At 36.9% G+C, this 27,305-nt stretch overlaps 1 protein-coding gene across 1 annotated transcript in view; it reads left to right on the top strand.

Annotated features, from left to right (window-relative positions):
• Positions 1-18,453, top strand: part of ELOVL4 (ELOVL fatty acid elongase 4) — a 32,526-nt gene extending 14,073 nt beyond the window's left edge. The window contains exons 2-6 of the mRNA XM_079330130.1: positions 4,588-4,775; positions 8,023-8,103; positions 14,554-14,725; positions 16,914-17,041; positions 17,543-18,453. Coding sequence (XP_079186256.1) covers positions 4,588-4,775; positions 8,023-8,103; positions 14,554-14,725; positions 16,914-17,041; positions 17,543-17,818 — 845 coding nt within the window. The 3' untranslated portion in view covers positions 17,819-18,453. The remainder of the gene's footprint in view (positions 1-4,587; positions 4,776-8,022; positions 8,104-14,553; positions 14,726-16,913; positions 17,042-17,542) is intronic.
• Positions 18,454-27,305: the final 8,852 nt, after the last annotated feature.

The following is a 27,305-nucleotide window of genomic DNA, read 5'->3' as shown; positions in this document are numbered from 1 at the left end:
GGAATACATATGTTGTTAAACTAAACATAAAGATTTTTCTAAGTAGTTATTTTGAACCCAACATTAATGAAGGGAATTGCTAAAATAATGTACTTTAGTAATGTGATACTTTTTCTAAAAGTAATTTTAAAAGCAGTGGTAATCACCATTGGACTGTTTCAGGATTTCTCTAGGTGAATGTCAAAGTGATTGTATTATGCATTTGTTTGTTTATTTTTAAAGTTTGTACTTCTAAAGGAAAGACAAAAATTGGTGATAGGCTAAGTAAAATGCAGGAAATTCAGCCATCTAAAATCCTCTCTATCAGAAAGGAAGTGCTGAACCATGTTTAACAAAAATGCTTACATATGAAAACAATTACAGTATGCTTCTCAAAAGTTTCTTGGGGTTTTTAATGCTAGAACTCCAACACTGCAACCATAATTATTGAAATTTATCTTCACTTGACATCCATATTTCAGTATGGGCTAATTATGTCCTCTTTGGGCATTGCCAGGCAGGATATTCAGACCATTTCATTGGTCCTGCTCTTCTTGCTTTGAAGGAAAAAAATCAAAGGGGTTTATGTGTGTATTTATTGTTAATTTCCCCACAAAAAGAATTACATCCTGCAAAGGTACCTCAGGGCAATTTCAGTTTTTTATATATATATATATATAAATAATTATATATATACTTAATACAATATATATTCACGCATATAAATATACAGATGTAAGTTCTGGTTTTTGTCTTTGCAAGGTGAAACTTTAGAATGTATATACACAAAATGACAGAAAAGCCTTGTGTATATACATATTTCCTCCTGTTTCCTTATATAACGGTAATTTTCTATCAGGAACATGTTAGCAGATACCTTAGTCTAGGCTGGATTCATTTTTATTATAAAGTGCAACCCTAAGTGTTTGTTCTAAAACTTTTCTCACCTTACCAGAAGAGCACTGTACTACAGGCTGTGCCATCCCAGCAGACATTTTATTTGTGATGGAATTAGAATCTGGGTCTTGGGATTTGAAAGACAAACGCATTAATCCCCTGAAAGATTCAGTCAATCTCTGTCAATTCTAATCAGGTAAAGGCATTGGTCTTTTTGCTTCACAGCAGTTGGAGGGATTTTTTTAATTCAGGGAGCTGGCCTTTTTATTTCAAGCTTATTTTGTCTTTGAGGTAAAAATGTCACTATTCCGTGTGAAATACTGCAGGATTTAATGCACTCGTATGTCCCCTTAAGCTATCACAGTTCTCTGTCATTTGCAGAAATCTTTTGTGGTCATCAGCACCAGCTAGTAAGTAGGACACAAAATGATGCTGGTTTTGCTAGAACAGATTGGGGGACAGGAGGGAGGAAGGTGTTGGAGTAGCTTGGAATGTTTGTCACTTGAGCAGATGACTTAAGATAGTGAATTTATCCTGGTTTGGAAGAGAGCATCTGAAAAGAAGTTTGGAACAAGGGTCTGCATTTTACAGAGTTTTCTGTGTAGAACATGGACAAGCAGGTTTGCCAGGTAAACTGAAATGAAATGGGGTTTGTAACACCTTCTGTGTATAGGAATGATACATGGAATTGAGTTATGGTGCAACAAGTTACTTTGCATTATCCAGGAGTGATGAAAAAGTTCTGGGATTAATAGTATCATGTTTTCTGATGCCACAGTTTGCAGGAACTACTAGATGCCCCGAAATAAAACATAAGGTGTGTGCACAGTTAGCACTGTAGAATAGACTCTTCTACTGTTCTGGCCAGGATGTACTCCAGAACTGAATTGCCTACCATGTTCCCTCTCATACAAGTATTTTGTGTTTGAAGTGTAGTTACTTGTCCTAGGAGAGGTCCTGCCCCAAAATGGCAATGCTAGATTCCTTGGGCAGTGTGTTACAAGATTTGTACCAGTAATATGTGTTTTTCTTGTAAATACTTCAAGACTTCTCTGAGATGTGATGGCTCACTGTCCAAAAACCCTTTGCAGAGGGAAAGTAAGAGGCTGACACCATGGTTTGGAAGAGTAATGGCAGCTTCTCAGGTGCCCTTATGTACTTGTCAGAGTTAATGAAATATATCTCTTGGTTTTCTCTAGTGAAGTTCTTCAATTTATAGTATTTGTGGAAACAAAGTGGAAGAATTGTTTACAGTGCTGATGAAGTGTGAGGCAAAGCCTACTTGCAGCTGGGTTTTAATATAAGTTGTCACTTTGTCTTTCACCCTCTAGTGAATCCTCATTCTTCCATCTAGAAGTCTAGAAATCTTTGTCTCCTGACACAGAAGGAAATCTGGAATAGGTCATGATTTCCTATTTTCAGCACTGGGTGATAACATTCACATGCTGGCTAAAATTCAAATTTTCCTCTTTCACATTTCTTTGTATTGCCACTTTAGAGTGTAAGATTACCATGAAACACTATTAGAAAATAGAAGACAGATTCTCTTATGGTCTTTTCCTCTTTTTCCTCTTTATATTTCTTATTGCAGGAAACCTGGGAAAGCAACTGTGCTCTTGCCTCACCTGCTTTTAACTCTTTGTACACTAAAGTGAAGGGAGATTTGGATTTGATTAAAGCATGTCACTCTGACTATTCCCAGAGCTGTCTCTTAACTGACACCTTGTTTCATGATAAGTCCCTGCCTTTTACTTGGTACCAGATAGATTATGAGGCTCTCTTTCTTTTTTTTTCCTTAGTTTTTTTTTTAATATTTTGTTTTTAAATTCAGATTGGTAGAGCAATTGTTAAAGGCAAGAAGGAGCTAAAGAGCAAAGGATGTAAGAGTAATAATTGCATTGCAGTAAGTGATTGCAGCTTTGGTAGGTGGTATTCTGTGTGGTTTCAGAAGCTTGCCAAAAAGTTAAGTGGTATCTGTTTCTCTCATTCTTTTCAGGTCCTCTTTTATTGCCTGTATTTCTACAGCTGATCTATCTGATTTTTTGACACTCCTCCCTGTAGTCCTTGCCCTATCTATCTTGCCCTTGGCTTCTTTTGATGGCTGTGGCCACACTGAATCCCATCATTCTGGGAGCATCTGTGTCCTTTCTTGAAGTTTCCATGAATTAGTTTGCATTTCCTCTTCTAGTATTAACAGGCATAATGGAAGCAGTTAGGCTTCTTCTTTTCCACTGCTTTTTAGGCCTCCTAGCATCTTGGAATGTGAAGCTCAATTATTGTTAAATCATGTGGAAATAAGAAGAATCTGTGTTCTGCATGCTTTCCTTCCCTAGATCACAGTACTTGTTTATTAAAGGGCCTCATTAAATTTGTCCCTAAAATTAGGTTCTAATTTATGGCCTTAAGTAAAACATAGGAAATGAGAATGAAGTGTAGGAGAAGTAATGACAGCACTGTTCTTCCCTAATTTTCTTGATAAGAAGTATTTTCTAACTTGCTGGTTGTGTGCCTAGAATTGGGAATTAATTTATGGCATAGGGATTTTTCATGGTGTTTGGCTTACAGTTGTCTGTAAGAAACTTGTCCTCTAGGTAAACCTTTAGGCAGCTGCATTTGTGAGTTTGCCACACTTGACTGAAGGCAGGTGTTTTAGATGTCTGAGCTTCCCACGGAGCCGTGTGATGTGATTCCCATATGAAATGTAACTGGCCTGAGCATCTGGAAAATAATTCAGTTAGTATCATAGAGCTGTGCAGTATCTGAAGTTCTGATAGTTATGAAGTAGTTACCTTTTATCTCTTGCTACAACTTGATGTTAACCTTCAGGACTGGGGGGAACATGTAACACATGGGACAATGCAGGCACTAAGTAAGGAGGGGTCACTGCAGTCTCACTTTCCTCCTCTAGCAGAACTGTCTTCTAATCCTAGATGTCACTGGTTCATCAGGCTAAGATTGCTTTTTTCATACTGATCCAGAATTTAATATGGCATATTCTCAGCTCTGAAATATGTGTGGCATACTCTCAGCTCTAAAATATATGTAATGTAACTGGATCCTTTGAGTGACTGATGGAGACTGTAAATAAAACCTTTGTTTCCCATATGGCAGCACAGGCTGGCTAGAACCATCCCTTTAGAACTCTTTTATTTGATTGTTTTCTGGTAACACTGTTATTATTCTTTCTGAAGCATGAGACTGACCTACATCAAATAGCAAAGGTTATCATCATACAACCTGTATAAAATTGATAGGAGACTTTCTAGTGCCTAATTTTAAACTAATAAAAGCTACTGGTTTTATCAGTATTTTGCCAAATTTGTATATGTTTCATTTGCAGTGGTTGAATATTTGATTATACTGCCACTGCAGTCACTATTCATCATAAGCAAAATCCATTTGGGGGAATTAGTGGGTTGATTTGTTTGGGCTCGTGTGATTCTGTTTTCTTTATTGTTTTGGATTGTAGAACCAGACAACAGAGCTTGAATGACATAATGAATCTCTATGTGTGGTAATGTGATATAGTGAGTTTTTTTAAAAAACTATTTTCTTTAACCTTCCTAGAAAGAATGATTGCATTGTGTTTCTACTATCTGATGCAGCTGTTCCAGGAGAAAATAATACTTAACAAATCCAATGCTTTAAGTGATGATGGAATATATTTTATTCAACCCTTGTTGACTTCTCCTGTTTGCTTCACTCCCCCAGACAAACGTGTTGATGACTGGCCCTTGATGCAGTCTCCATTCCCAACACTGACTATAAGCACTATTTATCTCCTCACTGTCTGGCTGGGCCCCAAATGGATGAAGACGAGAGAGCCCTTCCAGTTACGCTTCCTGTTGGTCGTTTACAACTTTGGGATGGTCCTGCTCAACTTCTTCATTTTCAAAGAGGTGAGCATGGCAATTCTTACTGAGGCTTGAGGATGCCATAATGAAAATGGTGTTGCATATTCTTGATGTCTGTTGAGAGTGAATGCTTTGCACAGACTTTTAAAGAGTTTGCCTTTGAGGTGAGTATTTCTATAAATAGGTAGTTTCTGATTGAGAATAATTGGCTCTAAATGAGTCTATAGAGCGAATTTATTTTTGCAGTATTCAAGTTCTTCTTAGATTTATGTTAGTCTAAATATTGGAGAAAATAAAATCTGTAGATTTAATACCAGTAACTGATACTTTTTTTTTAATCTTAATAATCCTAAAGGGTATCAGAATGTATGTTGTTGGAAATTGAGCTGTTTGTTTACACTTTCAGTATGTTTGTAGTATTTAGAAATTAAGATGTCTGTTGTCTGTATTGAGGAAAAGTATCTTGTCTGTAAGTTATCTTTAAGAATAAAAATGAACTATATCTTTAAAGAAAAATAAAAGGATGCAGACTTCTAATATTTGGTTTGCAATGTTCTGAGTGTGTCACTTGTAATAAATTTCAGTGTTGCTGCATTTTTCCTTTGTTGGATTTTCTGGACAGAGGAAATGAATAGCAACACTGCTGTGGATCAGCTGTGTAGCAGTAGCTAACTGGGATTACTTGGCAGTTTGGTAATTATTCTTCAAGGATAGCTGTAGAGAATAAGGCTGATGCTAAGTTCATGCTGCTGTGACTGCTTGTGTGGATCAGGAGTTGTCTTCCTGGAAGACCTCTGATCATAGATTTGCAAAATTTGTTTCCAGAAGTAAGCAAATGAACTGAGCAGTTAAAATCACAGCATTGCAGAACTGTCTGGTCTGTTCTGTAATTTTGCCAGGAAAAAATGTTAAATCTGATGATGATCTGCATTTTGACCCGTTTCCCAGAGCTCCTAGCATAAAATCTGTAATCATAAAATTATTTCAGCCTCTCTTTGAGACATGGTTTAGTAAAATTGTAGCCATCACACCTTAGTCATCATTTTGTCTAAATTGTTTTCTTGTGCTATTCAACTAAATAATAAAGCATGACAGGTACAAAAGAATTTAATGCTGACATGAAAGCATAGTTGAAAGAAGGGATTAAATCCAATCATCTTGGCAGGCTAAAACTGAAACTCCTGAAATGAATTCTGCAGTGTTACTGCCATGCCTGTCTTTTTCACATATTCTTTTAAACTTGTTTGCTTTGTCCATAAGCTGCATTATACCAAACTTCCAGTCAAATAATTTTCAGACCTATATTCCTTATAGGATATGTGTTTGTAGCATTTTCAAGTCACTGAATTAACATAAAAATGAATGGGACTGCAAATACATATTTGTTGTTGATATGCTGAAAGCTCATAACTTTATACACAGATGTTCTAGTTTCCTGCTCTCTCCTTGTTATTCAGGGTTGTTACTCAATGATGTTGAGGCAATGGATGCAGCACTTCCAGCAAGTGTCTTTTCTTGATGGTAGAGACTGATAGGAGGAAGGTGTTCAAGTTTCAGTTGTTCCTTGTAACAAGGCAATTTCTGCTTCTAAAGTTTACAATACCACTGTGCCACTATTGTAATTCACACGAGTTTTAATGTAATTGTTATGAGTAAAATGATACTGTTTGTATTTTGTCTGTGGTTTTAAAATTTTCAAATACTACTAAGAACAGAATTTGAATGTGAAACGCCTTTAAAAGTTATTTAAATAACCAAACTCTTTTGTTCATGTGTGGTAGCTTATGTTAAATAGTAAGTCATAAAGCACTGCGAGGCTCATAAAGACTCATATGCTGAATTCAAATTCAGGTTCAAATCTGGAGCAAATTTGCCTTAGAACATGCAGAAATCACAATGGAATAGACTCTATTTTGCCACAAAATCGTGAATTTCTTTTTCTGCTTCAGGACAGTTATGGTGAAGTCAGTTTACTGCCTTTTACCAAGGGGACCTTGGTTGAGTTATCCAGTAGGTCACAGTAGAGGTTGTTTGGTTTCTGTAACAGTGCAAACTAAACTTTCCCTGCTCTTCTCTATTATACTGGATGTGCTTGTGCCTGTGTGGGACCACACTGGAGTTACTGTTAGTTACAGCAGCTTGTAAATGGACTTAGATGATGCAGAATTAGTTCAGTTTCTTTTTTAGGATAATTTCTATGGGCAGTTCTTTCATTTACCTCCCTTAACACACATGCAGCAAATAAGTCTAGAGGTTCACAAGGTTTTGTATGTATGTTTTTTTTTTCCTGCATAACACTGGTTTTTGCATTTGACTGCACTCCTAGTGCTGTGTGCAAGATGAGACACCAAAGTATACTCAAGTTCAGTCTAATTAAGATGGAAGTCAGGTTAGTGTAAGAGTAGTCAGTGCCTATCCATGACAGGTTTTCTTGAGATCTTTTTCTGTCACCACAATTTATGTCTGCTCCACTGCTCTCTCTCTTTGATCCTTAACAGAGTGGGATTACTTGGCTTCAAACATTCTTGGTTCGTAATATTTATGAATGTCAAGATTAGAAGCTTGAACTTGAACTTTGTACAGCTCTAGACTGTACACTGAAGGTGTGCTTCTTTCCAATGGGATCTCAATCAAATGTCAATTTTATCTTCTATCCAGGTTTTAGCAATGTTCTTGGTTTGGAGAGGCCCCACAGAAGCACTTCAATTGCTTTAGGCCATTTTTGATGGCACAAAATGGGGAACTTTTCTCCATCCTTTTTCCCTCACTGTGTTTAGTGGGTATTCAGTTTTGGCTGTTCAAAGTTGGAGCAGGGGTAGGGGTGGTGTTCTAGGTTTTGATTGTTATATTGTGTTAAAAACTGTACATTCAAATTATCTAATCTCTGTCTCTCTTGTACAGTGTACTCTTGAATCCATACTGGAAATAACATTTCTGTCAATTGTAGTGACAGCAATTAGGTGTTTTCTGTTTCTGAAGCTAGAGCCAGAAGAAAGAATATTCGTGTCTAAATAGCTTAAGGTTATATTGGAATTTGTTGTACAAGGATCTAATTATCTGGGCAGGGGAAAATGAGTGCTTTCTTTTTAATTTATAATTTTAAAAAATAGTCTGTAACAATGGCTTGTTAGTACTAACTACAGCTTTCTTCGATAATATTCTCAGGACTAATAAGAATATTTTAAGTATTTTCATTCAGGTAAGTTTGATGTAGCAAGAAATCTGCTGATAATTGTTATAAATGTACTTTCTGTGTTATATTTCCTCTCATGTGTGGCTTTAATATTTTCAGTTGTTCTTGTCATCAAGAGCTCGAGGGTACAGCTATGTCTGCCAGACTGTGGATTATTCAGATAATGTTTATGAAGTTAGGGTGAGTATTTCCTTTTTGTATTTGTATATAAATGTGAGTGATATGTGGCACTAGGTGATGGTTTAAGCCTTTTCTGAAAACAGTGTTTCCACAGCTGCTGTCAGCAATGCCTGCATCCCGTTACAACCTCACTTCAGGTTTGACTGCATCATATGTAGCAGGTTTAACAAAGTGCATCAGCATATTTGTGCTAACCTTCATCTGACTGCTACAAGTAAGGGGAGTCTTAAAGATACCATCCTTGGTTTCATCCACACTTGTACAATCCAGGCTAAACTTTGTGTACATGCCTTGGTTCCTAGATTTGCTGAAGTTTGGGATATCAGGGTAACCACAGTAAAGGTGATGTGTTCTAGTTAGATCAAACAAGTGAGATTTGTCATCCTGTGGTTGCACTTCACCCATAGTGGTGAGGCAGCTCTTTGTCTCCTTTACCCATGTTTGGCTTTATGAGGTTTTGCTGGCATTTGGCAAATGTATTATCAGTACATTTCATTGTATAATCTTAGTTGTATAATCTTTTCAAATATCTGGGTTTTGGAAAACATCCAAATTAAAAGCAAAGTGCAGATCCCTGTTCATTTTCGTAATGCTGTTAATTAGCTCATGTACTAAACCTTATCTTCCAGCAGAGCTGACACTTGAGAATCTCTCAGCTGTTCTTGCAAGTTTCATGTACAGATTAGGACATGTTCCTGAAAATGCAGTGAAAGTATGCACTATGTTTATAGTAGTTTGAAAAATGTCTGTCTTTGAGGTGGCTGTTCATGGTAGTGTTAATCAAAAGCTTGTGCATGTGACAGGGTAGTGAGAACGAAAGGTTTGAGCCTTGCACCATGTTTATAATTGCAGAACAGCTCTGTATGTAGATTTTTATTGGCCTTACTGTAACTCCCAATCTTTCACCTTTGCCAACACAGTCCTCTCTCTATATCAGTCACTAGAATGATTCTGTTAAAAATTTTGTTGAGAAAATCTAGCAAAGTATAGCAAGTGCTTGACAGGTTTGAGGGTTTTAATAGATAAGCAAAATAGAATGCCCTTGTACTTAGCTGAATGACATTGAGGACTGGTGTGGTGTACATTGAAAGAATTTTTATATTATCTAAATGCAAGCAGTACTCTGTTTCATAGTCTCACTTATAGCTGCACTTGTTTGTGGAGAGGTCAGACCTGCTCAAAAGAATTATCATTCATTTTGTTTGTTATGACATGCACAGCATTATTATACAATGAAATAAAGAAAAAATGACCTGCAAAACGTATTTATACTACATAATATGTCCAGAAAGGCAAAGTTGCTCTAGTAATATATACTCTTTTGACATCCTGACTTTTTATTATTTTTTAAATTTAAAAAAATGTATTTCCCAGATTTAAATTTAAATCCCAGATTTGTGGATTTGCATAAAAACTTATCCCTTAAGTTGTAAGTTGTAGCATGTTCAGTTGGCAACTGAGGGTGTTGAGGGAAATAGAGTCCTCTCAAGTTGCTGCAGCAACTCTATAGTATGCTATCAGTCAAGACTCTTATCTTGATAATTTTCTGGTAGTTTTTCTGAATGAATTCTCAGTTTAGGTAAATAAGTAGAAAATTATACTTTCCACAAGTGTGCTTTGTCTAACTGAGGATTCTGGAATACATTTCTATGCTGCTTTACAGTGAATCATGCTCTGGATATAGAAGGTATGTTGGTTTTTGACACTGTCAGACCAAAAAGAAAAAAACAATCCAAACCTCCTCAAGATTTCTTTCACCATAGTTTTTCATAATATAAGCCTGCAAAAGCAGTTTTACAATGTTTTTGCAGTTTTGAGTATAGAATTGATAAGCATTTTAGCACATTTCTCACACCCTTTTAATAGTTCTAGATACTAAAAGTCTAGCTTTTATTGGCACCAGGTTTGCTGTGCAGAGAAATGCTGCACTGCAACAGTAGAATCAATTGCAAATGCAATGAGCATATTTGCCAGGGAATGAGTAAATAAATCCTGTATTGCTGAGATAAAGAAGACTGGGACAAACTCACATGGAAACAGCACTGAGCCCAGAAGGCATTATGGAATATGGTCTGAAAAGCAAAGCTTCATATATGACTTTAATTTGGGACTTTGAAATTTGGAACAAATATTGATAAATGTGAAACTAATTGCATATAGTAGTCTAAATGGCAACATAGGAGCCTTTGTAGGGCCCCTGCTTCTGGCTTTTTGGGAATGTCCCACTGTGATATTGCCATCACATTGAGTGGCCTCCTTTTTGTGAAGCTCTTGATCAAAGTAAGGGGTCAAGAAATTATCTTTGCCCTTCAAGAGAATGCAGAGAGCTCCCAAAAAACAGTTCACCCCCAAAATAAATAAATTTGGCTATCCTGGGTACCAGAGAATATCTTTGCCTCTCCAAACCACATCATGTATCAAGGCAGTAAGCCAGTGATTGTAAGGGAGCAGTGTAAGGGCATGTGGTGGCACTTCCCTTGTACAGTAGCAACACTGCAAGCAGCAGCTCAGAGACCTCTTAAGTCAGACACAGCCTCTTTGGTTTTGCCAGTTTTTAGAGGATATGTTTCCATGTATTTGTCTGTATATTTTCTTCAACTTTATCAATCTTCTGGCTTCCACTGATAGTTAATTGTGTGGGTAGTTTAGACAAAATGTGAATAAGCTGGTCCCCTTGCTTACTGTTTGGAACCTACCTACAAATGTTAATCTCATCCAGGCTTCCCTGGCTGCTCTACAAGAAACAGCAGGGACAGCAGTGGGACAAGCAGGGATGAAAATTAAATTCCACAGCTGCAGAAACATTTGCAGATATAAACTCCTTTGTGAAGGACTTACCTGAGGGATGTAGGTAGCCACCTTACTGACTGCTAGCAAGAAGTTGAGTGGTTTTGTTATGAAAAAAATTAAAATGTTCATAGTAGACAAGAAAGAAAAAGGGAAACAAATCTCTAAGAAAATATTTAGAAGGATCTACAGATATATCTTGCTAAAACGTTTTTGGTTTTAGCTTAAGAGTCAAAATAATAAATGCAAAGGGCTGAGATGTTAAATCCATGCTTTGTAGTACTCCTTTGGGAGCTTCAGTATTTGAAGTGATGATTTTTTAACACTAACTTAATGTATGTGTGCTGGTGTCTGTGAGTAGTCACTTCTCCCCTCTGCTTACATTTGGGTGTCCTTGTGTCCCAAGTCACAATTCATCTATTTTATTAGCAGAACTGGGAATATGGGGCTGTGTGAATTAGTTCTTATTTTAAGTTTCCTGTAATCATGGGACTGAGAAGTGGTTGTTTTCTGTATTGTAATTGTAAATCAGCATTGTTTGTATTTATGTCTAGAGCTTGAGTGGTTTCCTTTTATGAAAAAGACATAATATACTTTAAATTTCAGTGAACTTGACTTCACAAGTTTTGTAAACAAAATTCTATAACTGAAAAAGGCAAAAGAGTTCACCATAAAAGCTATTTTAATTTTTCACCTTCCAAGAAGGACCTGTCCCTTCATACCCATTAAGGGATAAATGTCTCCAACCCGAAATGTGGAATAATTGTGCAGAAACAGAGTCCTGTAATAAAACAACCCTCCTGTCAAAAACCCTGCAGCAGGCAGAGGACATGGGATTGGACCTCTTGTTGACCCCTTTAATCCTAGGCTGTAATGTAATCTTTCTGTGCCATCTGGTGTTTTAACAGACTTAGATTGATGCATATGAAAATTACCAGAAAATATATAGCTGTGACTATTATTGTTCATTACAAGAATGTGCCTTTTTAATGCATGTTTCCTTTTCTTTTCAACTAAATCCTTCTTGCATGCAGTGTGCAAAGGCTAGATGTTAGGTCATGATTTCTGATGCTTTGCAAAAGGAATTTAATAGTAGCCACCTGCTCCTGACATAGCTTACATATAACTTATTGTTCTCCTCTGTTTCTGTCCTTTTTCACTGAATTTGTGTATGGCCTCAAGCAAATGACTTGACATCTGTTTCATTATTTTTTCTATAAGCTAATAATGAAAACATCTGTAGAAGTCACTGGAAGTACTGAAATAGATCATCAGTACACAAAACCTATCAGGTTTGAGAGTAAATGGTAGAAAATTTGATGCTAGTAAGAGAGCAAAGAAGGTGACAGGCAAAAAAATCCACAGGAACACAAAATCATTAGGTATAATCCTTCAAAGAATCCTGTTGTTTTTCTTAAGTGAAGGGGAGCATTTTGATCAAAAATTCAGATTATTTTTACCCATGGATTATAATTGCTTTCTCTGCTAGGTAGAATTCAAAAGAAGAGCAGTGAGATATGTTATGTGACTTGTCCAAGAACATACACTGAACTTGTGGCACTTTGGGTATATGACAGAAGTACTTTTTGTAGGATTTTTATATTTTACTCTGTGTCACAGTAAATTGATTATTTGCTTAGTGGCTATTTGACTTATTGTTTCCCTATTTCATTAACAAAAATGTCCACTTACTTCATAAAGATTTTATGGCAGTTTGCTTGTAACTGACCTACTGGTTCTCTAAAAGTTTCTTTGAAGCAAGGGCCTCCAAAGAGCTGAAGTATTGCAGTGCTGGATTGTCATTTTATGGATATACAGTCCAAAATGTTTATTGTTAACTTATGAAATGAAAAGATGCTTATCTTAATTTATTTAAGAAATGCAACTTTAGCAAAGACCTGTAAAAGATGCTGGACTGTTATGCTAACCCATTGGGTGTGAGGCAAACCTTGATGTGGGTGTTATTAAATACCTGACTATCTGTCCCAGAGGCAGTACTGGATATTGAGCAATATATATCTATATATTTATATGATTCTTGCAGCTTGCCTGTGTGTCTGGGAACTCCAAGATCTGTGGGAGTCACTTTTCTGTCATTAGACCTCACTCCAGTTCTTTGTATAACAGTGAAAAAAATCTGCCTCCTCTTCCTAAAACCTGAAGTAGGCTAAATCACATCCAGAGAGTGAGAAGGGTGTTCATTAATGGTGCATAGAAAGCTGCAGTTTGGCATCAGTAAGATGTGCAGTCTCTCTGGGAAACTGCAGAGCCTGCAATGCAGATATGCAGCACTCCTCCCATGCTGCATTTTTGCTTCTGCTGTAATTTCTCCTAAACTGTTCACCAGACCAATTATGGCTATGACAAACTCAGTCTGTGAAGAGATGTTCTTTTCTACTTGGTTTAGAGAGGTGGAGGAAAACACCATGCAGGGCTATAGCATTGCTCTCTACAGCTCTTAATGATTCCCCTTTATCTCACCTATGACTATGCCTGTAGTTGGGAAGGGAAGCTACTCTCTGTTAACTCTTTTTTTTTCTTCTGTCTTCCCTGGGGACTGAGGGGGTGGTGGGGTTATTTCACACCATATTAAGTTAAGAAAGTCTGGTTTACCATCAACTGAGTCCTGAAAGACAAGGGCAACTTCTTACAAATAGGTGTGTTGTGACATTGCCTGCTCTCCTTGCTAGTGGTACCAATTCCAAGTCTTTTTTTTTTTTTCACTCTCTGTGTGAGTCACCAGCTGGTCCCACCCTTGCATAACAAGCTAGATGACTTGCAATGCCAAAACTAGATTTGTTGCTATGTTTTGGGATCTGGGAGGGAGTCCCTACCACCACCATATTCCCATATCATAGCATTAGCATATTGCTACACAGAGCTTCTGGGCTTTACTTGCTTTGACAATATCCTAATTTCAGCAGGAAGCCCTGTTTATGTTGCATCCTGGGCGAGATGCACTGTGATGGGTGGATTAGAAAAAGAATTTTGGGTGTGTAGCACTTCCCTGTTGGGCAGATGTTCAGGTTTTTTTGTTCCTGTGGTCTCCCTTTTTCTACTCCCTGAATAGCAGAGAGCCACTGGGGGGATGGTGCTTTACAGAGGGAGTTACTGAGCAGGCCAGGAGAAGCTGAGGGAGTATGGCTATAAGGAATGTGAAATCTGCAGTGCATCTAACTTTTTTTGCTATCTTTCCACCCATATGCCTGTGGTACTGAAGGTTTCACCTTAGCAACTTCATTTTATCATAATGTTTCTGCCTCATTGTTCTGACCACATCAAAGTGTTGCCTCATTAGAAGGGGAAGCCCTGTGGGAGACTTCTTCTGCAAAGCTTAGGAGAGAATGAGGACACAAACTTCCCATGTTTAACTGGTAAACTGTGCAGAGATGGCAAAGCTTTTAACTGTATCAGCTCTTTTTTACAGATGTGATTTGTGAGCAGTAGGCTCAGAATAATCTTCCATAATCTTCTTCCATGTCCAGAATAGATGAAAGGAGTATTTTTTTTTCTCATATTGTCAAATGTTTGACTCCACCTCAACATTTAACTAGGATTTAGGGAAGAAAGAGGTGTCCTTCTCTTACAGCATAGATGGTGAGAACTTCATTCCATTTGGCTTGGAATCACTGAAACTTACATATTCTCTGTTTTTCATTGCAGATAGCTGCTGCTTTATGGTGGTATTATGTCTCCAAAGGAATTGAATATTTGGATACAGTATTCTTCATCCTGAGAAAGAAATTTAACCAAATTAGTTTCCTTCATGTCTATCACCATTTCACCATGTTCACCTTGTGGTGGATTGGTATTAAGTGGGTTGCAGGTGGACAAGGTGAGTTCTCTTCCTCTTATATGCTTTTGACTGGGCAGAAAGGAGAATTATTACTGTTTGGGGGGAATAGAAAAAAGTTTTATAGACTCGACTTTATAATATACAAAACTGTTTATTAATGCATACAGTCTCCCTCTGTGGGAAACATGGGGGAGGAAAAGATAGCAGGGCAATAATCTAATGAATTGCAAAACTTCTTTCCTTTTTCTCATGGGCATCAGTTGCAAGCCTGAAGTTCTGCCTTCAAAAGTATCTGTATCTGTGTGAAACAGAAAGATGTATGCATCTTGCCTAACTATTATTTTCGCAAATACAGAGAGCTGCAAAATCTAATTGTGGGCCATGTTCTGTGTGCAAATTTAATGAAGTGAATGGAGATGTTATTTTGGCATTGTATATGAGTTTGAGGTTTGCTTTTATTTTTATGAAGAGGCAGGTATAAAATTCTGAAACCTTGGCTTGGAGGTGAGCCAATAAATCTGTCAATTCACTTTTAAAATTTATTCATAATGACACAAGTCTAAATTCATTATCAGCCTTTTTATTCCCCTTTCTTCCTTCCTAAAACCCCTATCAAATAATTTTATTATTGCTTACTGCAGTTGCCACACCCTTCTTTGCTTACATTATATTCTTGTTCCTGTTGTTTAGCCTTTTCTCTCTCAAATTGAAAGCTCATCAGAGCTGAGGGTACAGGAAAAATGCCCTGTTTTGTTTGATGTGTGCTTTGGAGGCTTGCAACACTGAAAATACCATATAGTAAACACAAAATATCATATTTTGGATTTGGTGTTTTGTTTTCGGTATTTTTGAACCACATTAATGCTAAATGCATGGGGATTTATCCTCACATTTACTATAGATATTTTGAACTGAGGGACCACTTGCATTGCAAAGAATAAATATGTAAATTTAGTAGTGACTACCTCTTAGTTTCTCTTACATAACATGCAGGTAGCAGGTACTCAACCTGATGTTGAAATATTTCATGAGCTTTATTTGCAGCTGCACTAAAAAATGAGATTATTGGAGACTGGATGGTTACTTGTAGTCTTGCTTAGAAACTCCCTGGATATCTCAAAAGGCTCTCTCCCTTGTTGCCTTTTCAGAACGTTCATGCTAAATATGAGCAGTTTTTAATGCAACTGTTGCAACTATTTCCAAATTTATTTCAAGTTTTGATGTTCTAGCACTGCCTCTTAGTTCCCAGAGCCTGCAAAGGAAAAGCAGCAGTTGCTTTTCTGCATTTATGTAGCACCACTGCATAAATGTGGATAGATCTGTGTTCTTCTGTTTTCTAGTTGATAGCACACTGCTTACATAGACAGGTCTATTATAAACTGGACCCTGTTATAACAATAATATTGTGGGTCTAGACCACATGGGCATCTGAGCTGTTTGATGTCAGCAGCTGTTGTCTGTATTGCCCTAATCTTATACATTAGAGTATTTTTGAGCCTCTCTGTCAGTGTAGGAGTACCTTAACAAGATAAAATGTGTTTCTGTTAAATGGCTGCTAATCTTGACAAAGCAAAGAGATCTTAATGCAAACGTGGATCATTCTGGAAGAGGCTGTACTGTGCACTGACACATTTAAGACTGCTGGATATTCTAAATCATAAATAAAGAAACTAAAGATGATTAATTTAGACAAACTCACCTGGCAATGCCTTGAAGTTCTTATAAACACCAGTCAAGTTTTGCTTTGTATGGGCTTCTTTTGGCCTGTTTAACCAGACTTCCATGTGAGTTTCTTGACTTCTTGATGAGAAGTGAACCTTTTGCCTTTAAACACAGTTTAAAAGATTTAAATTCAGAGCCTGATACCTTGTACTTTACATTGTCAAATAAAGCTTTTAATATTTCTTTACAAAATACTTGCAGTTACACTAAAACAGCTAGTGTGGAATAGATGTCATTTATGTCTGTTCAACAAAAATCTTACAGAAAGCTTTGGCATAAGTAGTCACATGGAAGATGTGACATACTACTTGCATTAACATCTGTTTGTGTCAGCACAAGTTGACAGCCAGGTCTGTATTACACTATTTAATATTTTGGAGATGAAATCCTGACATGTCCTGTGCTTTGTAATTTTTAGTATTAAAAGTAATGATACAAATAATACTAGAAAAGGATCCTCTTTTTCCAAAATGACATGACAGTCTTCCCTTCTGTTCCTGGACAGCTTTTTTCGGAGCTCAAATGAATGCATTTATTCATGTCATTATGTACATGTATTATGGATTAGCAGCCTGTGGCCCTAAATTTCAGAAGTACCTGTGGTGGAAACGATATTTGACCATATTGCAATTGGTAAGTGGACTTCCTCTTTTTGGGATAAAAGGTGTTGCCTCTGTGTGGATTTGCATTGGCAAAGCTTTGGCTCACATGCTGCTCCTTCCAAAAGTTCTTTTCTGCCTGACACTCCTCAATTAGAATACTTCCTGGAGAAGGAACATTTATTCAACTTTGGGAAAATAAAAAAATGCGGCATAGATAAGAGTTGTGTGAGTTAAAGGCTAATGCTTCCTTGGTGGCTGTTTCAACTGAATTACACAAACATGTTCAAAATGTAGAGAAAATCCAGATCACTTATCTTCTCATTTTCCTGTTTCTGAAAACTAATGCCAGATACTACAATAAATTTGATGTTCCTGGTCAAGCATAGATGTACCTGCATGAAGCCAAATACAGCTCCCTACCACCTTGCAATTCAGCAGTTTTCATTGCTTAGAGAATTGGTATCAACTTTGATGCACTCAGACCTACAGAATATATCCAGATATTTTTGATTCTATATTTTCTGTCTTTCAGGTGCAGTTCCATGTGACTATTGGCCACACAGCCTTGTCTATTTATATTGATTGTCCTTTCCCTAAATGGATGCACTGGGGTGTCATTTTCTATGCTGTCACCTTCATTTTCCTGTTTGGTAACTTCTACTATCGGACTTATAAGCTGCCCAAGGAACCTGTAAAGAATGGCAAAATAGCAAATGGTGCTGTTGCAAATGGAGTAAGCAAACCAGAAAGTAATGCGGTGGTGGAAAATGGAAAAAAGCAGAAAAAGGGAAAAGCAAAAGGAGAGTAACTTGATCCAGGCCTTAACCATTGTTGGCAGTGAGGAACCTCCAGTTTGGTTTATAAAAGGAAGAAAAAAACACTATCTGTACCAATTAACCTTAGGTTACTGAAGAGCTAGAACACAGATATTTTCATTATTTATGAAGATTGTTTTAAGAACAACACTAAAGTTGAATTTCTATTGTAATTATGTAATTATCATGCATATGGTCTCTGTGTAAACTTGTAGACTGCTGGTGTTGGTGAATGTAAGGAAGAATTGCAGTTGATTCCATGTTTAGCAGTCCAAAAGTTAATACTACCATTGATACAGGCAGTTGAGTTGGCACCCACATTTCTGGGGGGGTGGGGGAAGGGGAGGGAAGTAGCATTTGAATACTTGTGCTTTCTTTCCAGAAAATTATTAAATTTCAAATTATGATGTATTATCTAATCAGGATGTGTAACTTTTCTTGTCCTCCTTGGAGAGTACCTTCAGACAAAATATGTCAGAACAGTGTTTGACTTTTCAGACATTACTTGATTTAATTGAGTATCTGTTACAGTTTGGTTTTTGTTTTATTATTTTTTCTTGTGTGGAAATATACCTACCTCTTCATCTGCTGAAAAGAATATTGAGCATTAAATAACTGGTTTCTGAAATATGGAGTCTTCTAATCTAAATATCCATTAATACTAATTCAGGAGAACATGTGTTTCCCTGTGGGAGTAAAAGGGATTTTTTGGTGGTATCTTTTGATCAAATCATCATTTTAATGTAAACTGAGATTTTGGAGTGGTACTTTTAGTAGAGCCAAGTCAAGAATACATTTTAAGAATGTATAAATATGAATGAATATATTGATTGAAGCAAGCAGTAAAAATAGGCCTGCTGCTTCTTGTCCATGACCTGTGTTAAATCTGTGGCTCTGTCTGATACTCAAAATGGTAAGATAATGCTATGGTGGAGAAAAAGCAGCATGTAATTCCATTTAGAAATGTTGTGTGCATGGATAGTCATGCTAACTACAAGACCAACTATCACTTTATTGGGAGAGAGAATTCGATTTAAAAAGTACTAAATACAGCAAACATAAAATGTTGCTATTGCTTGACACCTGTCAAAACTCTATTTGTTAGACACTTGCAGACAAAGTACTGCTGATAGACAGGCCACCATTATAAGTTAAAACTGCTAAAATAAGTAGAAACTTTTAGATGGATTTTCATTTACATGTTACATAAAGGGCTTTTTACCATTCCTTTTGTGAAGAAAATAGAGAAAGATTTATACTCCTTCTGAATAATGTGATTCTAAGAGGTACATTTTGAGCTGCTTAGCATGCAATGAGTAGAAGATGGGTGGAATTAGAAACTATATCCTTAATTACTGTGTTCCTTGGCCATCACTGAATGAGCTAGGTTGTTAGTGTACAAATGCATTCTCCCCTTCAGCTCTGGTCAAAAACATATCCAGAGGTTGCAACAAACATATCTGACAAGTGGCACTGTTGGCTCAAAAAGAGTACACAGAACTGTGAGTGTAAAGTGAGTGACATGTTTAATAGATTTTTTGCATTTCTGTCATGCAAGCAGGTCACATATTCTGTGTCTCAGGTATGTCTTGTCTCTATTTAAAAAAAATTATCTAAACCCAGAAAACAGGTCCTAGGATAAAGAGTTTTGAATAGAGTCTGTTGTATTAAAAAATAATTCCTAATGCTGGAGTTGGTTCAGCTGGAAGGTGGTTCATCCCTAACCACCACCACTGTGGATTTTTTGGCAGAATATAGAATTGTGAAAAACTGTCTCTGCTGAACTCAAATGCATGTGAGCATTAAGTTTCTTATCTGCTGTGTCTTCTGATTCTTCCAGCCTTTGTAATGATGCTTTTTGCATTTGCATAACTGCATAGTGTGGCATGGGGAAGAGGGATGGTGATCTACCCTTCCTTCTTGGACAAATGCCACTACCCTCAACCAAGCCAAAATTCTGGCTGAGTCAGTAACTTTGGAGTGGCTAAGGGAGTAAATAACTACAAGGCAGATTTACAGCTCACCTGCTACTCCAAGGTAGTGACTGGTGTGAATACAGTTATCTTGGTGTAATTTCAAGGTCACGTACCCCACTTTGATTTAAGGGTAGCTTCTATTTGCTATGGGAGTGGGCAGCTAACTGTTAAATCTGTATCATTTCTTGAATTGTGTTAAATTGGTTGTTTGCTGTAATTCATTCTATAAGCCAGATCAGCTAAACTGATACTCTTAATGTGATCTAGCTCTGAAACAGCATACCAGGGAGTATTCCAGTACAGGTTCAATTGTGTCTTTGCTACACTTTCTGAGCTAAAAATTATGTCTTGCATGATGGTAAATATTTAAATAACTGAAAGTCAATTTTTTTCCCCCCTCATTATGCATGGAAGTGAATTAAAGTTGATTGCAACTTGAACTCAAGAACAGAACTTGAGTAGAAGTCTACTGTCAAAGTCTGGGGTAATTGTTAAATTCTAAAAAAAAACTCATTGTGAGAATGCAACACATCATGTTATCTGGCCCTGTGCATAAAACCAGTTTGAGAGATTGCCATTTCATGGAAAAAAACCAGAAACCAAAACCCAGTTATTAAATTACTGGAACGCTGCTGTTTTGAGTACATCTTTTGCAGTATGACTTTCCTAGGTCTATTTATGATATATTTGGTTGTTCATGTAATTCAAGTCCCATTACAATCTTGAATATAATGGCCTTATTAAATGTGCATTTTTGTAGGCATGGTCTCGAGTGCAATATTTTTGTTTCTGACTATGCAGCCAGACTCACAGAATACAAGGCTGAACTTGTACAGCTTTTTGTTTTTCAAAATATGAGGCAATAATGCACATGTGAAATACTGACATATTCATTAGAGTCATCTTTGAGTCTAAGGAACCTTAAAATTTTGCCATGAAAGTATGTATAAATATGTGTATTTTCTATACACAGTACTGAAATTTAAATTTTACAATCTTTTGCAGTACAGTTATTCTTTACAGGGTTATTGGGGTTTTGTTCTTTTAAATCCTTTCAATTTATTGAAAAATTAAATTCAAACCATTCAAAACTTTTCTGTTTTTGCCAATGAATGATAATTTTTTTGCTAAGAGTTCTGAAGCTCTTGAACCAGAGTCTCTCAATATTTGATGCCATATAAGTAATACCATTTCATTTAGCCTCATCTCTAGCAGTGACAGTTGTTGGATTACTTTAGCACTTTTTCAGTGTAAAATTAAATACAAATTATCTATACATGTGTGTATATATGTGTACACATACATAGTGTATGTGTGTGTGTATATGTATGGGTTCTTAGCAGATTCTTTCAATATGTGAAGTAAATTATATTTCTTGAATGTGAATTTGGCAGGAGCAAATAGAATGATTCCTGCAGCTCCAGCAGTTAAATGAAGCAGTTTTTCGTTCCATAGATCCAATATCAATCTTGCAAACATAAATAGTATTTGTCAGTCATTTTAGACATAGAATGGCAGACAAGACAGAGCCATTTCTACCAGTGTAATAAATATTTTGAGGCATCGGTTGTAGATTCTGAGGGGAGGGATCTCAACTCAGGGTAGCTGGGGAATTATGCTGTATTATCATAGGGATCATTTTAGTATGAGTAACTTGCTCCAGGTGAGTCTTTGAAATCATTGCAATCATATTCTCTGTTTAACAGAAAACTTCTAAACATAAATCATAGAGTCATAAAGCCATTTAGGTTGGAGAAGACCATTGAGATGACTGAGTCCAACCATTAAACAAATGTTTCTCTGTAAGTTCTAAAGCATGGCCTATTTGATTACAGGACCATCTTTTACTTCCAGCTCCAGATCAGGAGAAAAAGGTGAAGGCAAAATGAAAATGCTGCACATTTTTTTCAGGTTAACCTAAGGGCACATTTCTTCAGAGTAAACACTTGAACTACATGTCCTGGGAAGGGAGGTAAAAAAGGACAAATAGTTTTTGTGATGCAAGATCTCAGACCTAAAATAGCTTACAAGCACTAGCTATCTGTTAAAAACTTGAATAAAACTGTTCATGGTGCATAAAGTTAAACCTTGCATGAAGCTAGTGTGGGCTGAGAGTTGTATTTAAAATGAGATCTATTTCAGTTAAAATTGAAGCGAATGGGGAGCTAATTAACTATCTGGATAGCGTATTTATCTTGGTTAGAAACACAGATGTATCTAATTTGATACCTAAAGCAAGACACCCATATGACATCTCATTGCACTGCAGTCTGATGTGCTGGCCCCTTTGCTAATGTAAGCAGAGGGAGCTCCATGGAAATGAGTGGGTTGGTTCCCATTTATCTCAGCAGAATATGCTGAGCACTAAAGAGCAGAGAAAATACTTGCTTTCTGCCAATATCCCAGGAGGATTGAGGGAAATGTATGGTTCAGGGTGCTGCTTTTGCATAAGGTGTTCATGCTTTTGTAAACATTAAAAATAAACATTACTTTTTTCATGCTGTTTGAGTTTGGTTTTATACATTCTGTAGTATGTTCTTTGTGTCCCATCTTGCCTCAAGATGCCTGCTAACTTTAATGTTGTGCAGAGCGTGTGATGCAATTTGTTTTGTTGCCCAGGAGTTTGAGAAAACCATTTTTGTGACACATCCTCCCATTTTAAGGTTAGAGGGGCTTCCTAATTTTGAATATTGTGGAGTGGCTATGAAATCTTCCTCAGGGAACTGACTGAAAATAGGATGCCTACTTAAAATAAAACAAGCAAAAAAAATCCCCCAAGTTTCCTTATTTGGTCTTGGAAATGTTAATAATTAGGAATACAATTAGCCATGAAGTTTAGTTGTGTGGTGTTAATGAAGTCTCTCATCCCAGAGAATCTGGAGCACTTTTGGCATTAGGTGCAACTTGTGGTTACATGTGCTGGGTACAGTAAGTTCCTTCATTTTCTGCCAAGTATGATCTCTGTAATCAACCTTATAGCATCAAGTTGCACCCATGTTGCACTCCTAGAACCTCAGTGCAAATAGCTACTCCAGATGTCAAGTAGAAGAGAATCAAGTCTGCCACCATAGCAAAATATGGTGTGGTCAATTATGTCTTGCACAATTCTCAGCTATTGCTTCAATCCACTGCTTACATCCTCCCTGGAATCAGAGTGTTCAGAACAAGATTTGTCCCTTAGATGATTGCCATGTGCTGGGGTAGGCTCTCTCTGCAGTCATCTTTTTCACAATTATTCCCCACCAGTAATTAAAAATAAGAAAGTGATCAAATCACATTCATTGGGTGATTGGATAGAACAGACTGGATCCTCTGATGTTTGATTTTCTTTTTTGTATCACTTGCTTCTTGACATTTGGGAAATTGGGGTTTGATGGGGGAAGGGTCTTATTACCTCTTATCTTGCTCAGCTCAAAGCACTGGGTGAACGTGGGCTACTCTCAGACACACACACATGAAGCATGTACTCAAAGACAGCTTTGAGGGCAGTGCCTGCTATGGAGTAGTGCCTTTCAGTGTATTTTGTGCCTGGGACTTCTAGGTCACCTCATGAACGCTGGCACACTTTCCTGTTGACTGCCTGACATGTCAGTGACATCACATTTGACTTGATTACAAAGATACTTATTGATGGGTAAGTTTATGTCTCTTGAACATCCAAGCCCTTATTAGTGCACGCTATAAAACAGTGCTGGTAGTTCCTGCCAGAGAATCACACAGCCAGTGCTGCTTTGAGGGAAAAAGCTATTTGCATTTTGATTCAGTAAGTGGGAATTGATACAAGCTCATATGGCATCACTGCTATCTGTCAAATCAATATCAGGTAGGTTTTAGTCTGCTAAGCAAAAAGAAATCTTTGATCTTTGAAATGATTCAAAATGTTTTCTGTCCTTATCTTTAGCTAAAGAGCTATTGTTCTTGCAGTGGTATATAACCTTTATTTGCTTGATGAGGAAGCCACTGTTATGCTGTTATTTCATGGAGTGTGTTTATGAGAGGAAAATAGAAAAACACAAGAAAGCAACAGCCAAAAGCTGGAGAGCATCAAGCAATTGCTCCTCTAGTTTTTGCTGTTGCCCCTAGATGTTGCAGGAATTAAATGACTACTCTATAAATGTTACTGCTGTGTGTTCATTACAGATGTTGTAATGGTATACAAGTACCTGTGCATAAGTACATTCTGAAGTACATGAAAATTTGCTTTGTCTTAAATAACAACCAAGAGAGTGATTTATCTGATTACAAATGCTTGGAGTGAAAGTAATGACAAACATCATACCCCTGCACTAGCAGGACTCGCTCTGTATTTTCTCATTTATAATCTTCAGAGCTTCTGAGTAGCTTCTGAGTAGCTTCAAAGCCCTTCAGAGCTGAAAATTGCTGTACAACTGCTAAAAACCTGTTTTTGCAGAGCTTCTGTTACTGCTTTGTTTCTTTTTTGTACATGTATCTTCAGGTAAGGTGCTTGCTTACTAAATTATTCCAGAGTAGGACATATGTCATAGAAAGATCTTGTAGTAGCTGCAAGTGAGTAAAATGTTAAATTTTGGGGTGTTTTACAGTCAAGGGTTTCAAGTCCATGGCATGATTTGATAAACTGGCTTCACCTCAAATGGGGCTCTTGGGCACTGCATACAGCAGTCTGACTACCCAGCCTGGTAGGAATTTTTCTCACTGAACAACAGATTCTCACCTAGAAATCGGTGTCTGACCTGGTTTCCACATATTTGGCAGATGGCATAGAAGAAGTCCCAGGGCCAAGAAGGAATGGGATTTTTTTGTAGTTCTACCTTTTCTCAAAACATCAAACTTGGAAGGGGGTGCTGGAACACTTTCTGCTGACAGCATGAAGTATGGATTTTGAAGAAAATGTCTCTGGATTCAGTACTTGTAGAGAGCCTAGCATGCTTTTCAGATGTTAGTTGCTTGACATAAACCAAATATGCTGGAAATTCTCCAATTAAAAAGAAAAAACCCATCACATTGATAGGATTTACTCAGAAAATGAGATTTTAGGTAATAGCTAGTTCTTTACTGAAAAATTCCCCTTTTTTTCTTTTTATCCTCTTCCATCACTGTGCATGCCTTTCTGCTCTGCTAGAGTGGCTTAACAAATTGCTTAACAAATTTGGCTACAAGGACAAAATGAATTTTTTGTAATTCTATGATATGAAGGCACACTGTACATTCATAACCAGAGCTTTTGGCTGTGAGAAACAGAGAGTTTACTGTGTTACAAAATCACCTTGGTAGAAGTTTTATACTGAGCTCTTCTGTGATGACAATTTAATAAATACCAGATTTTTATATAGATCTGATTTTCAGGTATTTTTATTTTAAAGCCAGGTAAGTTTTATTGCACAGGGAAATTCCCTCATTGTGACTTTTGATGTTTCACTGACTTCAATGAGGATTTTCCTTAAGGATGGTCCATGATGTTAATAGAGTTTTAAAAGCCTTACTTACCATCTAGACCTCACATTGCACACTAGAAAATTTGGAGAGTAATAGAAAATAAAAACCAAAATATTTGAATTTTTTTTCACTTTTTTTTTTAAAGACTTCACAAAGAAAGTATAATTACTTTAGTAAAATACTAGAAGTGGCAATGTATTTTGAGCTTACACAAAGTTAACTGTGGCAGAATTCTTACTGAGAAAACTGTTTTGTTTTGCAGACCAGTGCATGGGGGATTTTTTTTTTCTTGCTTTATGACACTTTATTAAATCTGCTTTTGATAAGGAATGAGATATGAGACTTGCATGTGCAATGCTTGTAATTCAAACCCTCCTTAATGCCTCTGGTTGCACCAGCACTATGGAATACACCTGTAGTATCATCCTGATAAGCAGTTGGCATAAGTTGCCTGTCTCACAGGTCTATAAAATCTCTTGGATCCAGAAGGTGTTTTCTGAAGCCCATTGAAAGCTACAGAGGGCTTGATTTAGTAAAATCCTTGAGCTGAACCACTAGAAAAACAATTTCAATTCCCAATTAAGCAAGCCTGTAATTTTTTTTTTCATTCTCAGACTCACAGAATGCCTTTCAAAATACATTTCAGCACATTTTGGCAGTGAGACGATTTTTCATTCTTTCAACACCTTGAGTCTGACTTTGCCAGCCTCTGGTCCAGCCACTGGCTACCAGGGAGCAGCACTGGGATCTCTGCACTTCATGACAAGTATAAGAAAATTGCTGCTCAGCTCAGTAGGAGATGCATTAAGCAGAAGGAATCAATTTACTTTGTAATATGTTTTGTTAGGAATTTTAACTGACTGGAGATTAAGTGGGTATTTTAATCTGACCAAAATATTCTTGATATTTTCTTCACATTATCTCTTGATGCATGTTTTCACAGGGAGTAGGAACATGTGCTGTAGGAACAAAGAGATGCACAAAACATTAGTGTCTGCTTGCTTTTGCATTGCAAAGATGCTGAAAAAACATGATGTTTGAGCCAGACAAAGGATTTGAAACTCTGTTCTCCATTTAATTTTTAGTGTGGCAATTTTGACAGCATGACATCTTGAGGCAATGTAATTCTTTCCTAAAACAGCAGCAGAATGCTGTGCAGTGCCTCCTTCACTGAGCAAATTTCTCATTATAAGCATAATGCCAGATACCAAGATTAGTTCTCGACATCATTGTGACCTGGTGAGCAGTGCACTCTGGATCTAAATTACAAATTTCAAAGAATTCCACAATATGCCACAAAATCAATATAGTCAACAGCTTTTTTTTCAGCACTGTGACTAGGCCAGGATATGGCTGCAAAAGCTATGCTTAGTAACTTGGAATTCAGAAAATGAAATGAAAAAACTCAACAGATTGTTTATGTTCTGGTCTCTTGATTTAAATAAGTTTTAAAAGTCATAGCATTCAATACAACTTTGTTATGTCTTTCTTCAGCATTGAGGAATAAGCTAAAGAAAAGAAAATCCCTGAACTGTGCTCATTGAGTTTTTTACTCAGTGTTCTTTTTATGCCTTCTTCTATTTTACTAGCTAAAGCAACCAAATTAAGAAATGCCCTCATTTTTGCTTATTAATGCTATTTATTTTAAGAAAATCAATATCAGGTTTAAATCCCCAGCTGGAACCTGTTTCTCTTTGATGCTTAAATAAAATAAATAAAAGCCATTACAGTTATGAAGAATGCTTTAGAGATTGATGATACACTCAATAAAAGGTGGGGGTGGGCTAATTAACTGTATTTCTTTTTTTTCAGCTGTTATAATGCAATCTGAATGCCTATGCCAGAATTTCAGGTCTTGAAACTAGAAATTCCAGAGCAAAAGGAACATTTTATGTTAGCAAGGAGGAATTCATCCATGCCCAGTGGGATAGTCTACTGTCCTATGAAAGCTGAAAAAATAGGAAATCAGCAATATTCAGTCCTAACCCACTTTTAAAATTGCAGCATTCTCATCACTGGTGAATCCTATTTCTTGGGACTGGTTTACCTCTGAGGACTTATGGGACTGACTGAACAGCAATTTAAATAT

Source organism: Erithacus rubecula, assembly GCF_903797595.1.
Source record: "Erithacus rubecula genome assembly, chromosome: 2".
In the NCBI taxonomy this organism is placed as follows: Eukaryota; Metazoa; Chordata; class Aves; order Passeriformes; family Muscicapidae; genus Erithacus; species Erithacus rubecula.
This window is presented reverse-complemented; position numbering and strand designations above follow the sequence as displayed.